Source organism: Centruroides sculpturatus, unplaced genomic scaffold (genome assembly GCF_000671375.1).
Source record: "Centruroides sculpturatus isolate CEXI.00-Female unplaced genomic scaffold, Cexi_2.0 scaffold961, whole genome shotgun sequence".
NCBI classification, from domain to species: domain Eukaryota; kingdom Metazoa; phylum Arthropoda; class Arachnida; order Scorpiones; family Buthidae; genus Centruroides; species Centruroides sculpturatus.
Window position 1 is genome coordinate 2,137 of NW_019386171.1, and position 16,062 is coordinate 18,198.

At 31.3% G+C, this 16,062-nt stretch overlaps 1 protein-coding gene across 1 annotated transcript in view; it reads left to right on the forward strand.

The window, feature by feature from the left end:
* The first annotated feature begins 215 nt into the window (after positions 1–215).
* LOC111613899 (neuroglian-like) overlaps positions 216–16,062 on the forward strand; it is a 175,093-nt gene continuing 159,246 nt past the window's right edge. Inside the window, exons 1-2 of the mRNA XM_023355252.1 lie at positions 216–271; positions 1,329–1,558. Coding sequence (XP_023211020.1) covers positions 1,335–1,558 — 224 coding nt within the window. The 5' untranslated portion in view covers positions 216–271; positions 1,329–1,334. The remainder of the gene's footprint in view (positions 272–1,328; positions 1,559–16,062) is intronic.

Genomic DNA, 16,062 nt, shown 5'->3' on the forward strand with positions numbered 1-16,062 from the left:
ATTCTGAATGAGATCACTCTCCTCATTTACATACTTATCTGTAACATTAAATTTTTCTTGTTTATCTGGCAGATTATTTTCCGACAATACTTCGCTAACCTTTTACATTATTCTTTTTAACAATTATCGGGATGCTTTATTCTTTTAAGGTTTAGCGATTCCTAACTGGGTTGTGGGGTCTTCCCCCCCTTTTTCTCGGTGCGGACTTACTTTTTTCCGCTTGGGAAGCGCAAGTGTGCGCGAGTTTTTCTACGGCGCTTTTCTTTCGTCGGTGAGTTGGTTTTTCTTCTATTTTTAAGTTACTAAGGTGAATGGTGAGGAAACCTTCGTCTTAACTAAACATAAGCCCCAAACAAAATATAATGAAAGCAAAATAAAAGTAAAATAAAAATAAAGCTCAGACTTGGTTCCTTACATAACTGGATCAAAGATTATTTCAGTACAGAACTCTCATCAATACCATCATTGAGAATGAGCAATTTGATATTTTGTCAGACTCCACATTGAAATTGAAGTTTGTTTCTTCATCATTATCTGAATTTTGGAGCTTTGTGAAACTGGAATATCTAAAAGTGGATACAAGTTTTGATTCCTTTTGTGATATACTATGGCATTGGCAGACATCATAATCAAAATACAGATTCCAACCAAATGTTGAAAATATGTGAGTTGCAGTTTCCAAACTTTTGCCTCAATTTGAACTAATGAATAAGCAAACTCATACTCACCCACTGACTTTTTATAAGAATAAAATGTTATAAAATTGTAAATTGATTAAATGAGTTCTCTTTTATTTAAATTTTGTTTTTTGAATTTTATTATATGTAGCCTGAAGATGGTTGTTAAAAACAGTTGAAAATGTTTGTTCATATAATAAATTTGTTTATTTTAACTGGATTATATGGTAATCATAGTTGGTGATAGTTGGTGCTTTTATTATAATCTTATCCAGTTCTGCAGTATCTTTAAATATGTTAATGTTTTATTTACAAAATAAATACAATCTTATTAATTTGTGTCTGAAATTTTTTACCCATACATTTTGTATCATGTATTGTGGACCAGTGGATGTAAAATATGCCTGTTCAAAAGCCAAAAGGGCTGTGGGGATTTTGTATTCAGATTATGGGAGCCATGGAATAAAAATATTTAAAAAAGGTGATTGTAAGCTATGCATTTTGTCATAGCACACTAAAAACAGCTGATAGTATATCAATATATTTTGAATTTTAACTTACATCCTTAACATTGTTAAGTAATAAATTTTTTAGTTAAAAATTTTTTAACTTAAATATTATAAATAATAAAATTTTGAATTTACTTTACAGTTGGAAATGGCTTGGAGGTGGCAGGTATATCACCTGCTCTACATTGTACTAATTAAACTAATTTTAATTGATCTGTCATTAACTCAATCTGCTACAACAATTCCATTTCCACCCACTATTGTCAAGCAACCTCCATCTACAGAACAATTATTTCAAGTCTCACAAAATCAGGATGAACCAGACAAGTCATTTATGTTGGAATGCCAAGCATTTGGAAATCCTCAACCAACGTAAGTAAAATAATAGATTATAACTTGTCTTGTTTGAAATATTAAAAGTCAATTATTTTACTACAGAATTTCTTTTAAATTTTATGGACCAGTTGATTTTGATATTTATTCTGAAATAATTACAAGAAGTTTTAAGGATTTATTAGGAGATTAGAAAACATTTTTTATGTATTTACAAATAAATCTTTTATTTGTAAATATATAAAAAATGTTTTAAATTTTGCAATTAGTTTTTATTTTTGCATTTTATTCAATGTAAGAGATATTTATGACTAATGAATAGATATCTCATATAAGTCTGCAATTTGAATATTAATAATACAATTGAGAATTGATTATAGTATGATATATAAAAATTTGATAATTGAATATATATTATAATTTTAAAATATTGTAATTTTTAAACTTGAATTTACATTACATTACATTGTTAACTACTAATATACTATCATCAACCACTAGTATCAATTTAATTGTTAATCATCATCTTATTGTTAGCTATTGATAAACAAGTGACTTGCAGTTACAGCAGTTTAGACCTTAATGTGTAAGAAACAATTACTGGTCGATGTATATAATTATTAATCAATAGAATGACTAACACGCCAAATTAAAATGTAATAACAAAAACAAATACACTGAGTTCAGCGTTACACGCGTTTTTTTATCGCTAGCACTTTCAACGAACTTATTGTCGTCGTCCTCAGGCGAATACAGAAATTTACCCTGAATTTCTGTATTCGCCTGAGGACGACGACAATAAGTTCGTTGAAAGTGCTAGCGATAAAAAAACGCGTGTAATGCTGAACTCAGTGTATTTGTTTTTGTTATTGTATATAATTATTTTTCATTCTTAAAAAATTTATAATAAATAATAATAAAATTTATTAATTTAATTAAATTCAGATGATGTTTTTAACAAAATACTATATAAATACAATCACATAAATATACTGCAGCTTTATAAATTATGAAGAAAAATACTGGTAGGTGAAATTTCATGACTGAAAATATGTGACAATCTGTTGATTTTCACAAAATAGTTCCTCTCTTGACTACTTGTTACTTGGAAATTTTATGAACTGTTTTTTTTCCTATTACAGGTATCTCTTGTTTAATGCAGGATTTGATTAACGTGTGAAATTAATTGTGGCAATCTCTTTATATATGCAGCAGAAGTTTTAATTTACGTGGCTTTGCCAGTTGTCTTTACTTAACAAAGATACCATATTTTCATTAACACAATTTTGATAAATGTGATAGGATCGAGGGATTAATTAACTGCATTAATCAAGGGATACCTGTACATGAGAAATGTCTTTCATTTTTATCTTAATTTAGATTATTTTTTAAAGTTAAACTAATAGCTTAGTTTTATTAGTTGTATATTCATTGAAAATTCTATACTGATATCATGAATTAAGCTGTACAATAACACATTTTTTGTTAAATTTTGATTTCTAATGGAACATTATTTTAATAAAATTCTTTGTTTCAAGTCATATTGATGTGAGAAGACTTACAGGAAAGGAAAAACTCAGGAAGTATTTTTATTTCCATGCATTGAATAACTTTTCAGACAGAACTTTAGAATTGAAATATGCACATTTTGAACTAAAAAATATGATATAAAAATAAAAAATTTTTATTATAAAAGTAAAACATTTTAAGAATTCTTAAATATTAAAAATCTTAGAATTACATTTACTTTAATAAGCATAGTTGTAAATAAAATTAAAAGTGCTTTTTTATATAATTTAAGTCATTTTGTTCAATAAATAGGTCTAATCTAAAAATAGGGTATCTTCTAAACATTAATGCATCCAAACTCAGTTTGTTTAATAATTTACTAAACATTGTTATCTAAGATGTTTGTTAACCAAGGTACCTTCACAATTGACATTTTTTTTGAATAATCAGAACCCTGCTATAAATCCAATAATGAAAATAAAATTATTGATATCACTGTTCAACATGACTTTTTTTCTTATATTTTATTAGGTGTAGTGTATACATTTTTTAAATATTGATTATTAAAATAATTTCCAAATTTGGCCATCAAGTCATATTCTTGAGAAATTCTCAATATTATTAATATATTCCTAATACAGTAGAACCTCGAAAACTCGGCCTAATGTGGACCGAAGGGTGGCCGAGTTTGTGAAAATGCCGGGTTATCGGGAACGGGGTTAAAAAGAATAAGTACGAGTGTTTCCTCAGAAAATACTGTACTGTACTTGTATGTATTGTTTACTTGAGAATATAACAGAGAATAAACTGCCCAAATACCCTTAAACAAAGGAAAAGTACGTCCTTTATGAAGGCATAGAGCCTTTACTACATGAAAATGAAAATTAATGAATACACTGTGTACAGTAATTTACCTGATAAGACAGACCTCAGAAAAATACTTTATGAGAGCTTTTATACTTTTATAAAGCTGTCTATAATGAAAATTAATTAACTGGGGATTTTTTTGCCCTGCCAGGGTGTGGCCGAGTTATCCGGAGTGCCGGGTTATCGAGAGCCGAGTTTTCGAGGTTCTACTGTATGCATTTACATAAATAAGTTTTAAAGGGAATGCAAAATGTTGGCAGACTATTGTTGGAAATTGATTTCAGAAACCAAAAGTGCATCATATAAGTGAAAAGTGCCAAGAAACTTTTTAAACCTTACTATAAATTTATATTTTTTATTACCAACAAAATTAATAAAAAAACAATTTGGCCAATTCAGCTACTTTGCAATTAGACTAGCTAGAAGATGCAAATATACTCTTAAGTATGTCATCCATTGGGAGAATATCTTGTACATCATAATCCTGTGTTGTTATAAACAAATTGGCATTTATTTTCTTATCGTGACATGATAGAAATTATTTTGTTCTTAGTTTAATCATGAGAAATAACAGATAAAAACAAAATTATATACAGGGTGTGGCCACAATTGTAGTGTGTTTTAAAACATATGCAGTCGATTCCATTTAATTGGGATACATTGAGACTAATCCATTTTGGCTCAATTAAGTGACTGCCCCGATTAAATGAACTAATAATAAATTCTAAAATAAAATATGTAATACATAAATAAATAAATAAGTAAGTAAAAAAATAATAATCAGCTACTGTTTTTTAATGCTTTATTAAAGCAAAATACAGAAAATATTTGTACTATAAATTATGCAGAAAAAATAATCCATCCTGTGCATGATTAATTATTTTACAATCCAAATTTTAATTCTGCAAAAATGCATCAAGTGTAGTCTGTCTTTTGCTTCTGAAATTTTGCAGTTCTACAAAATCAGCACATATCAGTGCAGATGTAGGCTTCCTTTGTTACCTTCCTGCATAAAATAACACTGTAACCCAACTATAAACTTTTTTGCCTCATGATTTGTCACAAGCACAAGTGGATCATTATCCTCATCATTGCTTTCTTTGTCAAATTTTTGATGCTTGGATTTAATGATGTCAACAATTGCATCCTCAAAGTTTTCATTTTTATCGTAACATTGTCATCTATTGTTGAAAATTCTTCATTGTTCATGATAGGAACTTGCAGTATGACTTCATTTTCCTCACTGCTCAAAATTTGAAGAACATCCAAAGGTTTTAAGCTGAAAACAGCAAAGCAGTTTTCTATTGTGTTGCTTTTTATAGTTTGCCAACTGTCAACTGTATGGCTGTCAAAATGGAAATTTTTGCACTGATCTCTCTGGTTGTTCATGAACTTGTCAATAGGTTTTCATCAATAGATTTCAGTATGTAATTAACTAATATTCCTCGATACAATTGTGGTGGTGTGGAGGACAAAGGAAGGATGACAAAGAAGTAACCATAAAATCAAACAGGATATTTATTCAACTACAGCTACTTAGTCCTTCGTACACCTGGTTCGTTTACACTAAACACACTTGATCCCAAACTATACCCACTAGGCGACAAACCTCTAGCTTGCTCTTTCCTACGTCTGCACACCTCAGACGCTGACCCAAAAGTATCCAGTTCGTTCTCTCTGATGGCCTCAGGGCTTCTTAATGTCCCTTTTGTCTTCTCCCCTTTGTCCTTGGACAAAGGTCGTCCCCCACCCACAGAAAAGGAATAGGTTAGAAAGTTCTAGAAACACGTTAAAGACAAAGGAATTTAGGAGAAAATAAAATTTATATCTACCCCTATTTACAAAAACATGGCGTACCGCCACACAATGACTAAATTTTTTATTACTTCCATGTCCATTGGTAGCACTAAGGATGTTGTATTAGGAGGAAGAAATTCCAGCCTTATAGTTTTTAGATTATCTAAATGAGGGTATGCAGCACAATTATCAAGAAGCAACAAAATTTTCCTTTGCTTATGTTGTAATTCTATTAGGTTGTTTGGAAAGTAAGTTCATTTTTTTTACCACTAGACAGATTAGTGTATTTTTTCTGCCATCTTTATTCTAAATTGTATTATCATTATATATTTTGACAGCTAGCATTTTAATTAAGACTTATTTGTAAAAAATTTTGTTTGATTTTGTGCAATTGTTTATTTTTTGTGTCCCATCAAATATAGAAGATCAAAAGCAGCATTTTCGGCATATTTTGCNTTTGATTTTGTGCAATTGTTTATTTTTTGTGTCCCATCAAATATAGAAGATCAAAAGCAGCATTTTCGGCATATTTTGCTCTTTTATTACTGAAAAGGTAAGAATGCTGTTCAAGTGAGAAAAAAATTGTGTGATGTGTATGGAGAAGATGTATTGACAGAACGACAGTGCCAAAACTGGTTTACAAAATGTCTTTCTGTCAATTTCAATATTGAAGATGCACGACATTCTGGATGGCCAGTTGAAGCCAATGAAAACAAAATAAAAGTACTGATTGAAGCAAACTGCCGAATAATACTAAGAGATTAAATTTGTGAAATTGAACTGTTTATGATTACTAGAAACAAATTGGTTTCGTTTCAAAGCTTGATATATGGGTTCCACATGTTCTTAAAGAGAGATGCTCTCTTTGGTGGAATTTTAAGTAAATTTTTTTTGGATCTTTTACCAGACAATTTAACAATTGATTCAAAAGTGTACTGCCATAGAGTAAACAAATTGAGTAATATCATTAAACAGAAAAGGTGGCCAGAATTGATCAACAAAACAGGTGTAGTGTTTTACCACGATAATGTCAAATTTCACACAAGTTTGGTAACTGGTCAGAAACTGTTATAACTTAGATGGGACATGCTATCACACTAACCATATTCTCCAGATCGAGCACACTCAGATTATTACTTGTTCTGGTCTATACAAATTTTTTTTAACTGTAAGACATTTACTTGAAATGACAATGTCAAAAATCACTTGGATCAGTTTTTTACACAGCATAACATAGTAATGCGGTCCATTGCCCTTTTATACCCTGACAGTTCATTGTGCTTATAACACAGGGAGCCATCTGGTGTGGCATGATAATAGAGGCTGGTTTCATCAGCATTGTAAACATCATCTGCACAGAAATTCTTTAAAAAAGTAAGGATTTTAGTTCTTTGTCATTGTTCAGAGCTTACATTATCTGCACACCCCTTTTCTCAATGCTGCCCTTTTTTCCATTCACTAACTATAGAAAACCATTGATCTAATGCTTCAACTTCTGGATCCTTTCCATCATGCTTTCTTTTGGATGTTCCTGGAATTTCTTTCTGTAATGCCCACTCCTCATGAAGTTGATTTTCTGTTGTAGATGTACAATGCTCCAGCAGGAACAAGTTACTCGTATTGTGGTTCTTTACGCGGTTTCAATGCTACAACTTCTGTCCTCATATGTACTCTGCTTCCGTGAGCGCTGTTCCAACGCTCATCCTGCTTCCGTTCACTGTCATATTTTATTATTGTTAATTGTATATCTGTTCCTAGGTCTGTAGTGTTTATAACATCATTGTTCTCTAGGTATTCAAGGTAATCAATGTATTCTATGTAACCATTATGTTCAATGTAACCAATGTATTCTACGTGCTCATTGTTTTCATCTGTGTAATCCAACTGTATCTGTTCGTACATAGCAATTCTACTGTTTTACTTTTCATATTTGTCTCATGTTATGTAAATGTATTAATTGTAAGGTTACCCTTTTGTATTTTCACATTTGTACTCACTTTATGTTACAGTTACCATTTTGTCTCTTTAATATGTAATCAACGTTATCCACCTGTACCGCGTCCTTTTGTATTTACTTATATGTATTCTTTTTATTTCTGTATTCTGTATTGTTGTTGTCCTAATAAATGCCAATGCAGGTCGCTCATGGGTCTCATGACCCCTGGTTACTACTTTCCTTCTATCCTATTTAACTTTATTTCCCCTTCGCTCTAACTCCTTCTTAATAAACTTTATATCTACCTCCTTTTCCTGTCTAAAGGCTATACCTATGAGTCTCGGCCTTAAACTTTCTGGTACACCAGTTATATCAGCAAGTCTACAATGGCTTGCATTCAATGGCAATTCAAAAAATTAAAAACTTTTAATTTTATCCAGCAAAGCAATTTTACTTGAAAGTGTAAAATCATTTCTTAGCACCTTGTCAAAGATTTAAGAATTTTAAATAAAATTGACACTGCAACACCTTCCAAGGGTACTCTAGCTTTCTTCCAACTTGATTGAGAGACCTCAAAAAATTGTCTAAGTTTTTTGTCCCTTCACTTTTAAAGGGATTGTATGGCCCAACGATGATCCAATGTGAAGCAGGGTCAGTAGTTTGCATTCAGGTCTGCCTCAGATGGGATTCTGGTGTGATACGTCCCATTATGCTGACTGCCTCTGGAAAAACTGAACCATTCCAGCGAAAAACAAAATTGCTTTGTCTCTGCTAACCATTAGGCCTACATGACATTAGTGTACATACTGTTGATGTATGTGAACACATGCTATTTATTTATTACATTTGCTACCAAACAGTAATCAAGTGAGTTTCATTTACCTATCTGGTTTTGAATATAACACTTAACTTTACCACACACCGGGTTGAATATATAACACAAGATCACTTACTTTAACCAAGTAACCGGAGTGCTTATGTTCGATAACTACAAATGTTTTTGAACCCTTTCTGGGGCTTCTACCCTCATTCCATTCAAGCATAATATTTGAACACAATTGAAAGGTATTCAATTTGAGATACAACACGCTCATGTGTTCCAATACTTTTAAGTATTGAACAACACGATGAGTTTTGAAATGTGCATGTGTTCCACTTTACTTCCGATTGTAAAATTAAATGCTATTGTCCAGTAGGACCTGCCACACCATTGAAAGAGACATCTCTTTAAAATTAATGCAGGTGGTTCTGCATCCAGCTCTAAATATTTCAATTGTCACCAACCATTTGACATGTTCTGGGTTTGAATATAATTCCTAGTCAGACATTATCAATGACCATAAACTCTTTGGATTCTGAAAAAGCAGAACATGCATGGTCTTGCAAAACTGTTCATGTGCATTCAAATCCTGGATCTTTTGTTCTTTCACATCTTGCAGTTTATAAGGATGGAGGTGAAGATCCTGATGCAAAATTTGTGGCATGTCATTGAGTAGATCTTCTGGGCTTCATGTAATTCCAATTATGACAGTTTTATTCATTGCTGGTGTCTGCATTATCCTTTCACTCCACCCTGGTATATGAATTACAGGCAGATGCAGTGGATCTAAAAGAACAAATGCACTTTTTAATGGTGGGTTTGTTCTTGTTGAGCATCTGACATATTTCCATTACAACCCAAGTTGAAGTGTTGTCTGAATTTGTGTTGTATAGCAACTAAACAATCATTATTTTTGAAATAAACTTCTACTGTGAAGGCATGTCGTTTTGTAGTCCACCTTTTCATGTTGAGAAAATGGGCAGATCAATGACAACAGAATAATATTATCATCTGATAGGTGCTATTGCTAATGTGACCATAATTTCTATATCAATATATGCCATTAATGTAACCACACTTGTACAAAAAATCAAGAAAAATGATGAAAGTTAAAATTTGTTGTCCAGTGTATTTAAATTATTTAAAATATAATGATAATAAATATGAAAAAATTATCACAGAACTTTAAAACTATCTTTAACCAACCTTAAAAAACAATTAAGCAAGAGTATGTTAAAATCAAACATTTCTACAATACTAGGTTTTAGTTTTCTACTTTTTAGTATGATTATAAATATAATACTGTATTTACTTCCAATCTCTTAATTTTAATGTTTCTAGCTCATTTTGATCTTTACATAATATAAAAATCTTTCTTTCCAGGAATTATATTAAGGAAAATATATCTAGACAGATGTACCTCAATAACAATTTTTTCTGTTTCTATCTAAAACACACATACTTCATTTTTTTTTATAAGTTCCATTATATCATAATGTATAGATTTTTCTCAATTACTATCTAAAATTCATGTTTCAATATTAATGGTAATGTCATTGCAATATCATCTTGAAAACATTTTTTTTGTTTTGATTTTTATAGTTACTGTATTGTCACTTTGGCCAAATTTTGGTTTCATTACATTCTTCAATTATAACCATTGGCATGTTGGAACTGGCTTGCACTGGTTCACAAGAGTTGGTTGTTACGCTTTTTAAAATTTAGTGAGCCAGTTGTTAAAATTCTTGATGAATGGATAGATGATGAAGGATTAACAGTGTTTTACAGATTAAAAGCCATGACTTCTATTCATGTTTCTGAAAACAATAAAAATATTATCTCTGTTTTCTGAATTAGAACTTTATGAAACCACCACACATTTAATATTTTTTATATCTCTTTACAAAACTGAATTTAGAAAAATTTTTCTTAGTAATACAAACTTATAGACTACTCTTCTTGAACTGCACTTTTAAAAATAACTACAATAATTGGTTTCGTTCATCATAAATCAAAATATTGTTCGATCCTGATGAAGGTCAATTAATTGACTGAAAACGTTAGATTACGTTAATAAAATAGACTGCATGTTAAAGTTTGGTAAAGTGTAGTTACTTCTAGACTAATTACTGGTACATGTAAATATCACTGCTAAACCTTTAATTTCCAATAAGATATAATACACAAATGAATGAACGTTTTCGATATTAACAAAGACCTGCCTCAGGTTCTTGGATCACTTGAGTTTTAAATATGGAATGCTAATATTCAAATGTTTTGAATACAAAATGTTTTAACCAATATAGAATTAAGAACAAAGATTTGAAATAATGTACCAAAATAATAAATTTCAAAGACAGTAATGCGATATTGTATGCGTGGTGATAAGCATGTGAGGAGCAACTCCATTAATAATTGCATATTATTCCCCTAATGATGAGCTGCTGCATTAATATACAAATATGGGAGACTTTTGTCTATATTTTGATATATTTAGATACATTAATTTTAGTATATTATTTCAAATCTTTGTTCTTAATTCCATATTGGTTAAAACATTTTGTATTCAAAATGTTCGAATCTTAGCATTCCATATTTAGAACTTAAGTTATCCAAGAACCTGAGGCAGATCTTGGTTAAGATCGAACATGTTTGTTCATTTGTGTATCGTATCGTACTGGAAATTAAAGGTTTAGCAGTGATATTTGATTTTCTTTTAGTCTTTTCTTCTTTAATGAAGAAAAAATATTTAAAAATAAATTTCAGTATAAGTTTACTGACTGTTGATTGATTGATATTCCATGAATCTTCATAAAATTAGATTCGTCTTCTTATTATTATTAGCTGAAATGCACACAGATATGCATTTGATTATATCTTTATTGTTTTAGTCTGTATTTAAATGTTTGCACAATTATTAGATTTTTTTTGAGAGAAGTTAAATCGCATTACTATGTCAGTTACAAATCAAGTATTCATAGTGTTACATAATAATTGTGGCTAAATACAAACTAGTTTTATATAATATAAACTATAAATTGACCACAGAACTAGAATATGCCATGAATTGGAAAATACTTTTAGTGAGTACCAAATTATTGTTTGGAACTTATTATAATAATTTTTTTATTATTAAACTTTGAAATTAGAAGTTAAAGATGTTTGTGAAATTTAAGCAAAATTTTATGTGTACATGAAAATATGTTAAATAAAAAATAAGTGTTACATTTTTTTTATTTTTTTGTTGTTAAAAAATTTATTTTAAAAAGGATTCCAAAAAATTTTTAATATATAGATAAAGTACAGTACATAAAAACAGGATTATTTTAAAACAGGTTATGGAAATTTTACATCCTTTCATCCTTCATCCTCTCACTCTCTCCCTGTGCCCATTTATTTTAACAATGGCCCCTAAAGTGAGCAATTGTTTAAAACTTGTCATTTTCAGTAATATCATTTAAAGATTTATCTTTATATTGATAAATAGCTCCAATATCCAAGTACATTAGCAATTTGCCAATTTTAATAATTTTAAGTGTATTTTCTGGAAGTCTATAAAATTCCCTATAAATTTGTATATTGTGTCTTAAAAATGATGCAAGTATATGAATATTTAGTTCATTTTATTTTAAATTTACTAATAGATAGATTGTTGCCATATAATTATATAATTTTGTTGAATTTAGATGAAATTAAATGAATTTTACCAAATAACAAATATTTTTATCTTTATCATTTTATCAATTCACACACAATTTTAGCATTTTATATACACTTATTCTAATAAATTATAATATTGCTTTTGAATCAATTCCTTTTATGTCTAAACTGTTTGTTTTATGATGCTTGCTACTACATTTTAACTCATTATCAAAAATAAAAAGTTTTTTTTTTTTTTCAATATAAAGGAAAAGAAACTGACATTAAAATTGTAAACTATAAGATGCCCTTCAACATTTTTTTTGTCATGTTATTTAAAAAACATCAATAAATGAATACAATGATAAGTGAACTAATATAAAAACATTTTTATGATTATACGAGGGCTGTTTGGAAAGTTCGCGGCCTCAAAAAGAACAACAAACAAAATAATGTTAAAACTTTTTTTATTTTTCAATGTAGTCTCCTTTGTTAGCAATGCACTTATTCCAGCGATGTTCTAGCTTTTTTATGCCATTACAATAGGTCGATTTGTCAAGGTGTGCAAAATACTCGTTTACTTCAGAGATGACTTTGTCATTTGAGTGGAATCTCTTTCCAACCAAGAATTATTTTAAATTTGGAAAAAGGTGGAAGTCACTGGGGGCCAAATCAGGTGAGTACGGTGAATGTGGAACTAATTGGAAGCTAAGTTCGTTTATTTTTTGTTCAGTGATTCTGGCATTATCGTGGTGAAACAGAACCTTCTTCTTCAAGTGTGGCCTCTTCGATTTCTTTCTTCAGTTTTTCCAAAAGTATACAGTAATAGACAGCATTGATGGTCTTTCCTCTTTCTAGGTAGTCAATAAAGATGATTCCTTTAGCATCCCCAAAAAACCGAGGCCATCACTTTCCCCGCTGATGGAACTGTTTTTGCCTTCTTTGGTGGTGGCGAACTGGGGTGTTTCCATTGCTTCGACTGTTCTTTTGTTTCAGGAGTGTAGTAATGGATCCACGTTTCATCAGTAATCACAAACCGACGCAAGAAATCTCGTGGGTTTTTCTTGCAGAAGTCCAAACACTTCTTTGACATCAAAGTGCAAACATGTCTTTGCTCAGTGGTCAGCAGATGCGGCACCCAACTTGCTGAGACCTTCGTCATAACCAAATTTTCAGTTAGATGTGGTGCACTCGGTTGACAGAGATGCCTGTTGTCTCAGCTATCTCATGTGTTTTCAAACGGCGATCTGCTAACACCAAATCGTAAACTTTATCTATATTTTTTTCAGTGACAGCAGTTGACGGCCGTCCGCTGCGAGGGTCATGTTTCACACTCTCTCTGCCATATTTAAAAAGGGCTGTCCATTTTTTCACAGTGGTGTACGAAGGAGCAGACTCTCCCAAAACTTCATCCATGTCAGCTTTGATTTGAGATGCGGTCAACCTTTTTTTGTCAGGTATTTTATGACCGCATGAGTCTCCGTCTTCTCCATTTTTGACAAAGCATGTGCACACTAACAATCTGCTAAGCTGTCGTGGCAAAACTTTACGACAAATCAAGCGGAAATTGGTATCGTATCTTTAGCAAGGATGGCTGAATTATTCTCGCCAAAAATTAAATTGATCGCAGCGCCTCATATAGGCAAGGCCGCGAACTTTTCGAACAGCCCTTGTATTAATGCTGATGTCTATAATTTTGTTATAAAAAATCTCTATATGGTACATTGCCTATAAAATAAATTATTTTATTTATGATTATTAATTAGGAATCATATTTCATACTTAAGTACAAAATCTGTATTGTACAGTACAAATAATTAAGTGTGAAATATGAATTGATATTTTATGTTGACAATGCTTTCTATGAGGTAAATCCTTTATGAAGATATCAAATTACAAAAGCAAAAATATTAGATTATAATATCATATTTTGAAAGTGTTTTCATAACCCTCGTATTCACCAACACGAGTCAGAGTTAGAGTTGGGTTAACTCTCGAGTTGCTGGTAAATTGGTATTCACCAACTCCGAATCTCGAGTCAAACACAATAACCCTAACTCTAACTCTAACTCTAGAAAATCGGCGAGTAGACGATAACTCTAGGTTTGACGCCTGCGCAAAGCGGTCTATTTCAGAGAAAAATGGCGACATTTGACGAAGACGAAGCCGAGATGCTAGAAAATTTGAAATATTTAGATTATATAGATTGTATGGAACGAAGAAGTCGGCGGATTATTTCTCCAAGAAATGACCTCGAACAATTGGATGATTATGACTTTCTATGTCGATATCGTTTGCCAAAAGAGAGCGTAAGAAACATATTAGAACGAATTGGTTTCCTCCTCCTGTTTTAAATAATTCGGCTTTTTTTTGTGCCTGTTCTTTCACGGCTTTCTTTTTTAAATTCTTATAACAGTCCAATAACTGTTTGGTTTTTCTAAAGGTGACACCCGGGATACCATTGAATTCCTTTGTTAGTTTTTCCCATGTGCCTCTCTTCTGTATGGAAGAAATCACATTTGTCTTCTTGTTTTCAATGATCGATTTATATTTTTCGACTAATTCAAGTAGAATCTCCTTCTCAAAATTAGAAAAATTACGGTATGCACTGCTTTCCATTTCACTTTCCGCCATTTTCCACACATGTTTCTATTCTATTCTATTCGTCTCCTCCCTAGTTCATACATGTGTTTGCTTTCAACCAATCAAAACTCTGCTTACGAAAGAAAACTTGTTTAATCTCGAACGCAGGATTGTTTTAAAATATTAACTCTAGAGTAGCGAAACTCTACAGTTAAATTTTTATCTGAATACGAAAGAAGAGTAACTCGTAATCTGACTTCGAGTTACATCTAAACTCGAGTTCATCAACTCTCTGTTTAACTTGTTTTGGTGAATACGGGGGTAAATGAATCATAAATCAAATTATCAAATTTGAAAACATTTTCAAAGTATGACCTTGTGATCTAATATTTTTATATAATTCGATATTTCATAGAAAACATTATTAATGATATAAAATATAAATTTATACGAGGGCAGGCTGAAAAGTAATGCACACATGCTTGTAGAACACGAACAAAAACAAATAGCAAGATTGGGCAAAAAGTGCATTAAAGTACAATTCTTAAGCTTTAAAATCGTATATTTATTTTTCAACATAGCCTTAATGATGATTAACACATTTCTTCCAACGTGTAACAAGTTTTTTCATTCCGTCACTGAAAAATTATTCCGACTTTTCTCAAATCCAGGACTTAACAGCTGCCTTCACCTCATCGTCTGATGTGTAATGATTACCCTTGAAGTCTCTCTTAAATTAATTAAGTAGAGGAAACAAATAAAAATCACAAGGTGCAAAATCAGGGGAATAAGGAGGGTGTGGAATCGGTTTAAACTTCAGGTTTCGCAGAGCCTCTCCAGTTGTGCGCAAGGTGTGTGGATGAGCGTTGTCATGTTGCAAGATTATTGGTACCAGGCTGCCTCTAACATAACAAACTCAACGTCGGAGGTGTTTTAGAGTCTATATGTACCGAGAAGAATTAAACATTGCAACAAGATGCAACGGTAATTGTCTGTGGCAGTGATCGGACTTCTGCTGCGTTTCATCAACAATTATGGCTTTTCCAGGCTTGCAACCACAAAATTTTATTATCCATCAATTTACAATAGACCTATCAACAGCATCGTCACCATAAACAGCCTTTAAACGTAATTTTTTCAGCAGTTAAAAATTCAATAACAGCACGCTGTTTAACTCGCATTGACATAGCACCAGAACATGTCTCCATATTTCCACTTCTCAAAATATACTGAATGAATGCAACAATCTCAAACTGCACATGCACATAGAGGGGGAATGTTACTTCCATATGCCACCTGGCACGCTTCTGAAAATCATTTTGTTTGTGCTCTACAAGCATGTGTGCATTACTTTTCAGCCTGCCCTTGTAGATTACATATAAATAAGATCCA